At 41.4% G+C, this 14,983-nt stretch overlaps 1 protein-coding gene across 1 annotated transcript; it reads right to left on the bottom strand.

Moving 5' to 3' along the window:
• Positions 1–5,334: 5,334 nt before the first annotated feature.
• cldn11a (claudin 11a) lies at positions 5,335–9,654 on the bottom strand. The gene is made up of 3 exons (XM_008280088.1): positions 9,198–9,654; positions 8,788–8,952; positions 5,335–6,752 (listed from the first exon to the last, which is right to left on the bottom strand). The coding sequence occupies exons 1-3, from the start codon at positions 9,421–9,423 to the stop codon at positions 6,490–6,492; spliced, it is 654 nt and encodes a 217-aa protein (XP_008278310.1). The 5' UTR covers positions 9,424–9,654; the 3' UTR covers positions 5,335–6,489.
• Positions 9,655–14,983: the final 5,329 nt, after the last annotated feature.

The following is a 14,983-nucleotide window of genomic DNA, read 5'->3' as shown; positions in this document are numbered from 1 at the left end:
CGAGGGATGAGTTTCACTTCTGCTCTGAATGAACTGAAATCTAATCTCTCCTCTTCAATCTCTATCCCCCTGCACTCTCTTCTCACTTCTCCTCTACATTTCATATCTACTTCCACTGCTCCTTTGCTCTTCCAACCCCCGCTATTCCCTCATGCACTTGCCACTTCGCCCTCCTCTTGATATCCATCAGGCCGTGTCATCGGGGGAGTTACCACTCTAAGTCACAAGTGATAGAGCGGGGATTGGTTTTCAGTCGGGATTTGTAACAGCAATCTGTTCGCGGCCTGTCGATCCATTAGCTCCTGTTTCACCAAAAGGGTGTCTCCTATCGCTCTTCTGATTTGTCGCATTTACTTCTCTCCCCCCGTAGTTCTGCTCCGACCCTGTGATTCTCCCATTTGCCCCCTTACCTCTTCAGTTGTTATGCATGTAGCTAGTGCTGAAGTCCCACTCTTTACATGGTACCTACATCGTTGCTACACACTTGAAGATGTTGTGAACCTCATTCAGATCTAATCATGAGCCTGTTTGGCTCAATTTGTAGGGCGAGTAAGCTAAAGCTGCCAAGGTTAGGGGTAAGAATGTCAGAAGGTTTATTCCTACAGCACTTTTCTACAACGATAAGGCACAAAAAGGTATTGTGCAATGCATCTATGGGATTTACACCAAATGGCACACCGGTATGTTATTATGTTGAGGGTGGGGGTGCTTCAGCTGCTGCCGTCTACCCTGATTGTCCTCCTTGTTACCTTTTTCCTCGTGCCCCCTGTTGCTGCATCTGTCCCTTCCAGGGAAGCCTTATTTGTCTAATGCACTAAATCTAAGGATGCCACGCTAAACCCCCACCCTACCTCTACTCCTACACAATCCACGATCTACACTCAAAAAACGCCCCTCGGTGTCGTCAAGTCAAACGATTTCAAAAACAGCTCAGTATCACAAGGATAATTCTGCAGCTTGCAATTGCAGGAAGAAGTTTGTCCATGTTTGCAGTGGAGTGGATCATACGGGTGTTGAGATTTGGGTGGGTTCAAAAACGTGTCTGAAGCACTTATCGGAGGCTAACCAGGGCCAAAGTGAGACTAAAGCCACACAAGGTCGCATCCTTTATGGAAACTTAGGTGGTATAGTGACCTGGAAGGAGTTTACATTTTACAACTAATTGCACAGGATGCGTATTTCCAGGTCAACTTTAGCCGAACAGCCACCTCCCGTGTGAGATGTTTAACGCTAAGATCAGCACAGCCTGGAGTGCTTCTAATACACAAGACATGATATCAGTCACCATCGTAAACTGGTATTTCAAAAGTTGTTGATACTGAGCATAATCTGAGTTTCAGAATCCTCCAATATCAATATTTTGTCAGGCTGGGGGAAAAAAGACAGAGCACATCGTAAAAAAAAAAGATTTGCACATTATCTCACACACATCCAAACACATGCTCCATTTTGTACTAGTCAGCCAAAATACCTTACCCACCCGGATCACCTCCTAACTCAGCCAAAAAGAAATCCAACTGCTTTTGCATTCATAGCTCAGCCAAAACGTAAAAGGCAGATTCAGGCGGTGCCATGCCTCTGACACTGGACTGTACAGTCAACTTATTATATTATCTGCTCTGTGTGTGTGTGTGTGCGTGTGTGTGTGTGTGTGTGTGCGTTAAGACCGTGTGAATGCATGCACAGTGAGCGTGCGAGTGTGTGTTTGTGGTTCCACGCCTGCGCCTCAATGTGACCGTCCGGTGAATGTGTAGCATGCTTTCATGCACGAGGCCCAGACTTTTTAAGTGTCGTACTTGCATGTGGTGACTGATCGCAACGAGACATAATAGAACACTACACCGAAGCAAACGCAGGCTTCGCTCTTGTACCTGGGAACCTCGGGCCTTTGTGCTCGGAGAGGATTTAGCAGATGTTGTACAACCGAATCAGCTTCAAAAACGCCATTACGCAGGATCCCTCAATAGAAACCTAAATCTTTCTTATACTTTGCAGCTCCGTCGAATGAGAGACAAGTTCTTCATTTACCAGATTCAACTCAAACCACGTATCTCCTCGCCCAGGTACGAGAGCCAAGGCTCCGTTTGAAAAGGAACTAGAACATGTAGCAAACTCACTGATCTGTGGGACGACTCCTCTCACATCCTCCCTCAACCTCTTACAATATGCCTACTTCTTGTATGTCCATCTTCTCGACCACAACCTCTGCAAGCCAAAGTCCACAATGTTTGTTTACTTTTCACGTACAGAAGACTGTAGTTTCTTCAAAGTGAACACCTAAGATACAACAGAGCTAACAATGTTTCTTGGGGGAGGGTCTGCTAATAAGCTACTTTATCACAGGAGGACTGATTTTATTTTATTTTTTTCTTTTCTCACAGTCAACAGTGCAATGATCATTTCTTAAAAAATCCTAGTTGCTAGTATTTCATTAAAAATTGAAAAGTATTAGTCTAGACTCCGATGACTACATTTGTCCGACATGACACGGTGAAAAGTGAAACACTGAAGGAGGAGTGAACTTAAAAGAGGAAAAAGAAAAAAAAAAAAAAGAAGTATTTTTCTACAGCTGTTTCCCATCCACAGGCCCTCCTCGGGTAGGTGTGCACACCAGAGCTGGGTGGAGTTATCGGCCTTCACTTTCTGTGTTTTTGTTGAATCACAAGGGGGCCTGGGAGAAACTGCTAAAAATATATTTTTACCAACCGTAGTCTCTCTAGAATGACAAAAGCTCATTTATAAACCTTGATCCTTTCCTTTGAAGGATTTCGAAATGGTTGCTCTCGACATCAATAGGACTGTAGAAGGTTTAGGGGTTAAGAGTACTACATGCAGAAACTATTTTAATACAATTCTATGAAAAAGGCGTAATCAAATCTTGCCACTATTGCTTTTAAAGTCAGCTACTATTTGTTTATTTTGTCTCGGAGAGGGCGTGCCATGTTCTTCCTGTGCTCTGTGTTCGCTGTGGCCAAGTGTCCAGTCAGTTGTGTGTCGACTTGTTGAGATTGGCTTCTCTCGCAACAACTAGATATCGTTTTTTTTCTCTTCTGTATATTTTGGCACAAAGCTGTATAACGTAGTTGTTTTTTATGTTGATTTTTTTTTTTTTTAAAGATTTCTTCCATATGTGTGGTTCTTTTGCTCCTGGGTGCACTGTTTTTTGCTGAGTTGTTGATATTGCTTCCATGCAACAATGAAAGTTATTTATTGCAAATACCAAACAGAGGCTTGCTCATTTATTCACCCATGATGAGATGAAAATGCACATACATATGCAGTAACACGATGGTACGATGAATGGTTGTAATGGTGATGATGTGTGGTTTTAAACATGACCCAGATGGTTAAAAAAAAAAAACACGACTAAATGGTTTTTGGTCCATTTTGGCCTAATAAAGTAAAAATAAATTCTTTCTTAGATTCTTAAACAACCAAACTGCTGCAGATGTGCTTTGCAGTTTTGGTCAATTTATCCTAAAAGAAATGGTTGGACATTTGAAACTGATGCTACTTTGTAGAGAGCAAGAAGGATAAACCCCTGATGGAAATCTAATTATTCAATGTCATTGTTTGCTTTTTATATTTTATAGCATTAAAGCCGATCTAGGAAGGTGCACTATCTTGTGGTGGTATGTTGCACTACCCCTTTAAAAACACAAATCTCAAATGCATGAAATAATACTATCGTTACGTCAGTGCAATAACTACATGGCTTAAAGTGTTTACTTTTCCACTGCAGAGATGCAGGTTAGCTGTGTTATCTTTATGCTAAGCTAACATTTCTGGGCTACAGTTGACAGACATGACATTGATCTTCTCACCTTTCACTCGGTATGAAAGTGCATGAATGTGTTCCTCAAAGTGTCAAACTGCTGTTTTATCAAGCGAACATGCTGTCATGACCTGGAGATGTCAGTGAGTTACACAACTGCACTGGCAGAAGTCCGAAATAATAAACATATCAATTCTAAAATATCATTTTAATATGAATTCATAAAATGTTTCTTTTGCCAAATTTAACATCTCTCAGTTGGGAACAAAAAAAAAGAGCTGCTAATTATAATAAACTCATATGACTTGTACTGAATGAATGCTGGCAAATTACATAATAAAATTAGGGATGCCAAATGGTGCAAGTGAAAGCAAACACCACAAACATGCAACTTATATTAACACAGGTATGCTCCAATTCAGCAAGGGTCCTAAATTAATCTAAAATGTAACAATAACAATTGTCATTTGCCATATTTAGTGTTTTTCACCTCCGCTAGCAGTGTAGCTTCAAAAAGACTGTGTTTTGACAACTTCACAGGAAAATGCTCTGTAATGCTAGAATACTTTTGTTTTTTCCACAGCTGACAGGAAAGAGTTTATGGATGTTCATGGGAAAAGTTGACTGGTATTCTGGGTAGCAATATAAATAGACGAGCCAGTAGTGGATACATGAGAGTAGAAAATTAAATACATAAAATAATTAAAATGGAAAAGATTGAATATCACAGAGTAATGAAGCCGGTGTGTGAGGAGGTGATTAAACTTCTTGGTTAGCTTTGTTGTTGATACACAGCGGCTTTAGATGTTAAAGTATTGCATATCATAACAGGACAAGCCTCTTTCAGCAATACAGGACAGCTTGTTTGCCCACTAGACTCCCACTGGCCTCCTGTGGACTCCATGGCTCTGCGCCTGGAACAGCATCACATTTCAGGGAATGCGCACACACACTGACATGATCACACACACCTGCAAACACAGACGTGCCAGGAAAATTCACATGCAAATGATATGCAGAAATACAGTAACTGGGTGGAGAACGAGACTATCCGAGAAATGATGGCGTGTGTTTGAAGATAAACCGAGAACAGTGAGATAGCACGTATTGTTTCTGAGGAGTCATGTAATATCTGTGCGTGACTCAGTGACCTTGTTCTGGGCAGAGGAGCGCTCACACCGGACGCAATTATCTTTCTCAGTTGCGTACTTTGTGTGTGGTTGACAGGGGGAGGGCGTGTGGCTTTGAGACTCCTCTGTGCCGATCTGACTCAAGGTCACCGAGTCAAAATACTGCACGACACGTCATGTTTTCTCATTTTCTTCAGCTTAGAGCCACACAAACATCCGTCTATATCGCTAAGCTGCAACAAAAATCACAACGCACAGCTTGTTCCGGTGCAATGATTACCGGATATCTCACACACACGCGTCACTTACAGCATCTACTGTCTTTCTTGTATCATAAATCACCAAAATAAGAGACAGCTAAATGACGCGTGACATGAAAATATCTTATCGGCTCCGTGTAACGGTGACAAATTGCGCTTAAGACGAAGGCAGATTTGATTGTTTTGTCTTTATTGTTGAAATTTACACAAACAGCAAATCAGTGAAACAATAAATAGCCACAGCTGACACCGCTTCTGTACAGAAATATCAGGTTCCTTCAGCTTGGGAATATCACGTTCCATATCTTCCTTCAGGAGAAGCCGATCTACACAGCGTTTCTTGTGCACACTAATGAAATATACTTGAAGCAAGACATTTTTTTAGAGCTAAGATGTTTAATGGAAAGGTCACATGCTGCTTTTTTTTTGGTAGTTATTATTTCAAACCTAAAATAGATGCAAGTTAGTCAAATAAAAACATGTAAGATAACTTTAGCCTGTGAAACATCCCCGTCAGATGACAGAGTTGAACGTTGTACTCTTCAGGAAATGATTTCAGTGCAAATACTGAGACTCTAATCCAGCCTGTAACACTGCTGGCAAAAACACTGCAGCTGAAATTTATGTTCCCATCACGCTACCATCATCCTGTGGGGCTCGGGAAAAAGCACAGTACTATGTTATTTTAATTAAGTCTATCACTCAGAAGGCAAATGTGCGAGAGAGTTGTACAATACTGTCAAAGAAAGATCAATGCACACAATGCTAATGAAGACATTTTCAATTCCAAGTATAATACTGCCATACCCTGCTTTAATAAAAACAATAGATCATGATGTTACTTGGCTTTAAAAAAAAAAAAACATTTATCAACAAAGGCACTCAAGATTTAATTTTCAGGTACATTATATAAAAATAGAAGTAATATCGAATATAATATCTCAGTATAAAAGGCTGCTGTGCAGACGGTTACTCAGGAGGTTGTGCAGTTATGTAACAGTGGGGAGAGTCCACACCACACCCAGCATGAGGAGGCTGGAAGATGGGCCCTGCGACACAAAAAACAATCCACTGGTGGGGGAAAAAAAGGCTTACCAAAACAGTCTTTTATATGTGGAGTTTGATGAATGTTTGTGTGCTCGTTCAAGAATTATTTTCCTTCACTTAAAGCAACATGAGTGTGTCTCTTTCTCTGCCAGTATAGACTTGAATGTAAATGTTACTGATGCCGATGGTGAATACATGTGTTTGTTTGCTCTCGTGCACAGGTCTCTATATACAAACCGCAGTCCCCTACGCATCCACGTGGGATTCGTCTAAAACCTCACACGTGGGCGCTCTTGGCGTGATTGGTTGAGGAGGCGGCTGGCAGGTTGCCGCCTCCCTGTTTCGAGTAGTAAAAGTGATTGTTTTCCTGGTAGGAGCGGGAGGAGGAGGAATCCGACGAGCAGGTGGCGATGGACCCACCCAGCAGGGAAAAAATAGTGCCCACCCATCCGGTGTAGAGGGAGAAGCCGAACGACATGAGGCCGTCCTCTTGATGGGCCCCGATGGGAAACCAGACGGTAGACACCATACCACAGGCCGCTGAGGAGAACGAGATAGAGGAAGTATGAAGTCGGGATTTTAAAAAGTGGTGCTGCTTATTATAATATATACACATGAGCATCTTTTATTGCCACATGTTAAAGAAATGACATCATAAAATTGGGCATGCAAAATGGTGCAAGGAAAACCAAACTCTGCAGCAGCTTGTAATAAAACCCAAAGTAAACTGTGAATGCAAGAAAGGTGATGCAGGATTTAACAAAACACACAGAAACACCATCTACAATTACAAAGGGCTAGCTTTGAATGCAAATCGCATTGTGAAATGTATAAATATAAGCAACCTATGCACAACTATACTATATTAAAAACCTATAGGTTACAACTTGAAGTAAGCTTAATAAATTTGGGGATGCAAAATAAGACCACAGAATACTAAACATACACAAATACACCACACAGTGCTGTCTATGCTGTCAAATTACAAATAAAGCGGGATGCAAAATGGTGCATATGAATTCTGTACACATAGACCAATATATCTATATATCCATGTCAACATTATCTTCAAAGAGCATAAAAAACAGTAACATTTAACTGAAGTGGGGATGCAAAATGGTGCAGCGTGCAAAATATTTATAATTTTGTTATGAGTGCAACCAAGGCTTGGTGAAAACATGCCGTACATAGTACAGAGTATAAATACACATGTAAATTGTGAACTTTAGGTTCAAACTATTAACTACTTGCAACAGACACAATGTAAACCATATATTTTCAGCTACTGTCTTGCAGGTCATTAGTAACACTTTAATGCTAAAAGGCATTAATAGTTGTGTGTATATGTGTATTGTTTTGGAGCTTAGATATCCCATATGCATACAGTAGCTGCACAGGCCCACAAACGGTGTGATAAGATAGATAATAGGTGGATGAATGCATGGTAAAAGATTGACCATTTTAACACTCTACGATGCATTGTTCCAATATTTGTGCTGCAAACTGTTTGGCAGTTTCTTTAAAAGTAAATAGTGGAGGAAATTCTAAAATAGAGTCATTACAGTTGTGTAATCTGTCGTATTCTTTGTACAGAATACAAAGGAATGACAGATTCTAAAAAGTAATGAACAGAATAATATTAGTTTTATATAGGCTTTGGCTTGAACTTCAAAGGAAGGGTTTATTGTTGCTATTGTTAGAGCTGTACAAATATTGAACTCCCTTTACGGCTGACAAGGACATATTTAATGTACGTTGGGCTCTTGCCATTATATGCACAGAACAGAACTATACCATTAATATATTGTGGATGTGCTGCACTATAACAGGCAAATATGAATTCACTAAAAAACACAAATGGACTGAACTAAAGCTCCAAGGAAACAGCAAACAAATACAATTAAATTTGTGCTTAAACTAATTATTGCCGGGAGCTCTTTCGATGCTATATAGAGAAAGTGATAGGCAACACAACAAGTGAATTTTTAATCTGCCATGAAACTCAGCTCAAACAAAAATCCTCCTTGATGTAAAAATATTCCCCCCAAACAAATCCGTTTATCTTTTAAGCTTTTAAGTAAAAGCTTCAGCTATTTTGTCATGACTATGTTGGTAATTTGGGGATCTGTTTTGTTCTGTTAAAAAAAAAATAAAGGAGCAGTGGAAAATAAAATGGCATGGACAGGTGTTGGAGTTTCATTTTAGGGACACGGGTGGTGGAAAACGCTACAGCACCAGTGAAATATTTATATGCACAGTAAAGTGGGCAATTCTGGGAGGGAGTTCCCATGTGGTTCAGGACAAAAGCAGGGTGTGGAGGAGAGTAGGTGGAGGAGAGGAATGTGATGGGATCTGGTGGAGGGGAACAGGAACATATAAGTCCATCTGTATGAGTGCGTGCATATGTGTGCACCCGTGGGAGGAAAACAGTCGTATCCAACATCCTCTGCTCTCAGCAGCTTGTGAGCACTCGAGGTTAAAAGAGGTCAGTGTGTGGATGTGAGCGTCACACCATGTGTCCTGCTCTGATTAATGATTTGTCTAAATAAAATAGAAATAAAGTCGTGTCCCTTACCGACTATGAGTATAAGCACTCCTCCCAGGATGGTGCGTTTGTTCTTGGAGCTCTGGGGTTCATTGCCAAGACTGATGCAGGGCATGGACATGAGGAGTATCCCCACCGCTGGGAGACCCAGGATTGAACCTGTGATCATCAGGGCGCGAGTCGTCTGGATGTAAGCTGTAGAGATAACAAAAAGGAAAAGCAAAACTCCCATCAGAAACTTACGGACAATCGGAAACAATAGCTATTTTTGATATGGATGAATCAGTGATGAAAAACAAGGCCTAATTTTTAATCCTGAACAGATAATTGGATCAGAAGAGAGAAGAAGAAATGGCTGCATGGCATTTAAAACGAAAGGAATAACTTCATACAGTGTGAATCTACATAAAAAATACTCATGAGCACAGAGCAGTGTCTACCTGGCAGGTCCAGGATCTGAGTGAGGGAGACGCAGTGGTAGAGTCCTGTGGAGATGACACATTCCGCCCAGGGTCCCTTTGCTCCCAGCTCATCCATCTTCTTACAGGTGTTCAAACCGTATTTGCACATAGTCACCCAGTCATTGGTGGCTGTCGCGATCACGATGCCCAGCCATCCGAGGCAGCTGAGGAGAAAGCCGCTCAGTTGGAGACAGGAGTTCGCCATGGTACACGCTGTGCGTAAAAACCCGACTTTGAAACCGTTAAGAAGCCTAAAACTAAGCCTGAGTAGATTTTTTTTTCTTAAATGGTAAAATATGTGGAGTAATTCGGCGTTCTATGATGTTAAAGTTGATATTCCATATACAAGTTAATCCAGAGTTAAAGTTTACTTTCCAATCCAATTTAGTAATTCCATCAATTGAGCTCTGTTGCGCACTTGGAAAGAATGAAGCTTTCACACCATCATACCGTATGTTTTATAGAGGGCAGTTCAGTAGAGGGGGGAGAGAGAAAAACTATCCTAAAACTTCCAGCCAATCAGCTACTTAGCTTACTCAGAGGAAAAATGAAAAAAAAAAAAAGTACTTTTATTGTCTCTCCACTGCCCCTTCCCTGCATCCAGTGATTCAGCCTGTTGACTGGACAGAAGTGAGTTTGGAGCAGAGGGAGCTAAACAAGAAAACTGCTGCCATCTACTGGTCACACTGCATTTGCTTGGATCAAGTGTCATGAATGTATTGTCTCCCAATAAAGTCACCTAATTATCCCTGAACTGGAATCGCAAGCACTTCTGAATGCATTAATCAAACTAGTGAATCTTTAACCTGATTAAACATCAAAAGTAAAAGCTCATATTATACAGAACGGTCCCTTTTAGAGGATGTGATTTTTTCACATTATGTTATTTAATTACTATTATTTATGATAATGTGCACTATTTTTCTATTCATATAGACAAACTGCTACTCAGCTGAAGTAAAAAAAAAACACACACACAATATATTTCACTTAAATGTAGTGCAATATGAAGCAATACATTCTGGGAAATGAGAAACTGTATTTACTGACTCTCCACCATTATATAGAATCATAACAGAAGATTAAAACTAATGTTAGAAACAAATGCAAAGTAAGCAAGAATAAACATCCCTCAGAGAGTAAGTAAAGGTACCACCAGCCAACCTCCATCCATTACTGGGTCTCTTTATTGTCCTCATGCTCTTTTATGATGGCTCATATAAGCCCACACACATATGCGTTTCCCCATATTTTGCACATGCGCACTGTCCAATCAATCATCAAACCACACTGCTCTTTACATGACAACCATAAATCCTTGCATATATATAGGTATGAACACCATCACCCCGGATCCAGTGTTTATAGCACTAATTAATCAGCTCAGTCCATTTGTGTTGGAGCCGGTGGTGGGCCTGGATGAAGACCACCCACCTGGAGCTCAGGAACCACAAGGCCTTTAAAGACACAGCTTCAAACCTAAATGAATGGAAAATCTAATCAATAACAAGTTTCACATGCTCTATAAAGTATGGGAGGACTAAAAATAAACTCTTAATGCACCGCTTAGTGATGATTCTGTTTTCCAGCGTCAGCAGCATTGTGTCCATCCTCATCCTCTGCGCCTTCTTCTTGATGTTTGTGGTTTGAACTTCAAATCGATGGATTTGTCACGTGACAGGAAGTAAATTGTCCAAAACTAGGCCCTGAGTGGCGTTTCTCAAGTCAAATGTGGACTCATATTCCGGCCAGATCACTTTGCCAGCAGTTGCTTTTCTACTTAAAGTCGCCTGTGGACACGACTTGAAGCAGCGGTGTTATATGTTGAGAGATAAACGGTGTAATTCAGCCCCCACATGACAGAAAACAAACTGATCCCACAGTGAAATCATCTCTGTGCTACCAGCGCAGTCATCTCAGGTAAGGCATTCACAGTCTTTTCTCATCCGCTGTGTTTTAGTTTGCTGTGCACATTTTTACGCAGCTGTTTCTACGAGCCAGCAGGAGTGGATGAGTTTCTGCAGATATGTGATTTAGCTGCACCGGGCTTTTAGACTGCTGTGTCCTGATGGCTCATTGATTTGTTTTCTTTTTTTTTTCCACTGCTGCTCCGTTGTGCTTTTTATCCGTGCGCATGGTTTAACTTTGTCCCACCTGCGTGTGGCGGCGCACCTGCGCGCGTTATCTTCCCCGATAAGAGCGCGCAGGTTGCCGCGCTGGTTGTTCGCCAGGGCCCGGTTGTTCAAAAGCAATCTAATCGAATTTCGGCTATCGGATTGAATCGACTCTTGAAAATGGGTTGTTGAAAAGAAAAAGGGGTTCCTGAAATTCTTATTTATGATCTGGATCAAACCTTTAGTGTGTGTTGTCAAAAGTTTTGAGTAGGATTTGTGTGATCCAGATTATCTTGATTGTAGCAGAAAGATGGATTCAGGGTGGATTTCACCAAAAAAATGTCATAGAAGAGTTTTGCCCCCTTAAAATATTCCTACAGAAATATTAGGCTATATCTCATTTATCATCATTTATCACTATATTTGAATTTATTGTGCCTCCTTAAAAAGTGAGTTTCAATAAGTTTTTGTCTCCACAATTGAAGATTTTTTTTTATTTTTATTTTTTTAGGGCAAATTGCCTTTTTATGATTTGAAACACACAATGTTTTTGTGATTTATGTTAGTTATTTGTTTGTTGTGGATCAGATGAGGGGGCCTTCCTGTGTAAAATAAAGTTTTTGTGTAATTTCTCCCTTTTCTCGTGCTGATTTCAAACAAAAATATTCAAAGTGACCCCAATGCTGCCTGTTCCACATGTAGTTCTTTACATAAATAACAACGCTCAATGTGATATTTACTCCTATTAAGAGCTCTGGAAACCCAGATTAAGTCATCTTGAAAAGTTTGCATCAGGATCAGGATGAGCCATTTCAAAGTTGACTGGTACAAAAGTACTGATCCTGGATAGCAAAATATGATTCATCTAAAGCCAGATCATCTTGACCTAGATGAATCTATTTGAACAATTCTGTATTTTGTTTGCAAGTGACATCATAAAATGAGTCATGCTTTACCTCTTGATCTTAAAGGTATACCCACCTTTTTCATCCCTATTCCCACCCACAACAGGATTCCCGGCTACATTATAGTGGCAAGTGTGCATCTGTTAGACTTTGTGCATCCTGCTGGGCATCCCTAATTCTCAGAAACCACTGATTGATAGTCCAAATCATCAACAGGGGGCGATATAGCACAGCAGTGGTCCTCAGTTGACATTCAGGTGTTGTAGGACACAGTGTTTCCTTCCTCCCGTCCTTGCTGGATGGAGTTAAGTAAGTCCTCCATCACTCACATCAGTCCTGTGACGTGGCAGCAGAATAGCAATCAGTCTGAGAGGATGACAGAGACCTACTGAGACGCTTCAGATACTTGCACAAGGTCACTGACTGTAATGGCATGTTTGGCCCACTTGTTCCTCGTATGTTTTGCCCATTGCTCTTGTGTCGTCTTGTTTGTTGTCGGTCATATATCCGGGCTGGTGTTTACGCTGGCTGGCTGGCAGAAGTGACACAGTTCTGATTTTCGTATTTGTCTGGTCTCATGTGATTCCGATCAGGTTTATGCTATGAATACCTAAACAGTTCTTTTCAGGTCTGTTTCTTATGTGGACGAAAACAATTCTAAGGTGAGATTCCCCGAGCTTTAGAGAAGCACTCTTCCCCTGAACGTATCCATCATGGCTCTGGCGTCGACTTGGAGAGTGTGCAATTTTTCACTTCAGTGATGTATCTCAGCGGCGTTACCTTATCTTACCTATCAAAATCTAACACGCGCTGCATATTTTTTTAATTCAAGCAGGTGCAGCGAGTAGAGGAAGAAAAAAAAAAAAGGCGGAGGGGGGGAAGAGCAAGACTACAATGTATCAGCAGGACAAAAAAGCTGCAGAAAAACTCAAGTTGTCGCCAGCAGTTTTGCAGTAATGACGGTGCTGTATCTTGTTAAAACATACCCAATACTTTTGTACCTGCAACAAAGTGGAAACCTTCCTGTGATGATAATCAATTGTGGCTTTCACCGGGGTTCACTGCAGGAGGTATTGAGTTACAGTCGTAGTGTAGTTTTGTTATATTTTAAAAGAGATTACCGATGTTCTAAGACGGTGTTTTTTACTTCTGTCAGTGCTTTTATGAAGGCAAATGAGCTTTACTTAGGTTAGTTGCAGGCGCTTAGTGAAGTTTAAGCCATTACAAAGCTCTGCTACCCGATCTACAAGGCCCCGGCACTGCTCTCAGCCCTCACACCAGCTGACATGTCAACATGGATGGTTATTATCTGTCTTTTCGTGGTCACTGGAGATGTTTGGGCTTTTACTGAGGGTTAAGTTAAAATCTCTCTCCGGTCATTGACTCCTAATAAATTCCCCTCTGTGTGTCAATATTACATATTTAGATTATTTTCTCATTAAACCAACCAATTCCTACCTTAAAATGACTCAGAATGTGCAGGTCAGTGAAGTCACCACCTCCAGCAGCTCAAGCACACCAGCTTACACGGGACTCTGCAGCACTTCTCTGTGCTACACAAGCGGTATTATTCATGTCTCGTAAACCGATTTTAAAGAAGAATAACGATACAGAAAGCTCCACCCAGGGGCAAGGTTTGTTGTATGTCAACAAAATGGAACAAATATATATTTGTACCACCAAAGGTTAATTAGAGACTGTCTGTGAGCATGTCATACTGGTGTAGTTCATTGGGGTAAGTGGTTTGAGCCAGTGAGCCATGCACAGTCCCGCACTTCATCTCTCTCTCACCATCGTTCTGTATCTATCTATCCATGTATCTATCCATCTTCTCCCTCTCATCCCTTTTAATAAAGATGGACGTGGATAGGTGGATGGATGGATAGCTTTGACGAACTGAATCAAAGACGGAAAAAAGAGAGCGAGTGCGTCTGTGCACGAGGTTGAGAGAGCATAACGAATAGCGAGTCAAAAGAAAAAGTAGTGTGAGCATGAGCAGAGAATATCCCACTATGATTCCCAGAGCAGTTTGTCTGATACTGGACGAGTGAGGCGGCAAGGGAATGGGAATATTATGCTAATGGACTGAGAACTGCAACAGCGACACTGACATAGAGAGATGATGGGATTCTGTCCCTCCTGGGGAGGAGAAAAAAGGGGGTGGTGTGCATGTAGACTGTGCTCTGAGTGTGTGTGCGTGGACAGGGCGCTCGAACAAGGAAGAAGAAAGAGCACGACAGAGTAACTTCTCTCTTACCCTTCATGCTGTCAGAGGTGTCAGTCAGCCAGCCGGAAGAGATGAAGAGCAATGACACGCTCTTTGTCTCGGCAAACCACGACTACTGGTCCAGTTCAAGAGGTGGGGTTGCATTCGAAGGGAATGAGTTATGAGTGGGGAGGTGAAGAGGGGCAATGATCGAGCGACTAGAGGAAGAAGGGAACCTTTTTAGGCCAGCCCACTGTGATGGAGTGGCAGCCATACTGGATGAGTCATCCCGGCCTAGGGGGAATGATAGGTACTTTTTCAAATAGTTGTCAAGTCACATTCTGTGATTAACAGGAGGCAGAAGCCGAGGAGAGGACGATCAGTTTTATACCACAGCGGAACGGTGACGTGATTCCAACTGATGAGGATTCAATCAAAGCGGCACACTGTTGATCCGACGTGAGAAAACAATATTTAATTGTGGAATACACAAAGCATCTGGTCGGGGGGAAAGTGCGATCAAGCGGATAGGGTATCAGG

The sequence above is a fragment of the Stegastes partitus genome, unplaced genomic scaffold (genome assembly GCF_000690725.1).
Source record: "Stegastes partitus isolate 25-593 unplaced genomic scaffold, Stegastes_partitus-1.0.2 Scaffold181, whole genome shotgun sequence".
NCBI classification, from domain to species: Eukaryota; Metazoa; Chordata; class Actinopteri; family Pomacentridae; genus Stegastes; species Stegastes partitus.
The sequence above is the reverse complement of the archived record's forward strand: the minus strand, read 5'-3'. Positions and strand labels throughout refer to the sequence as shown.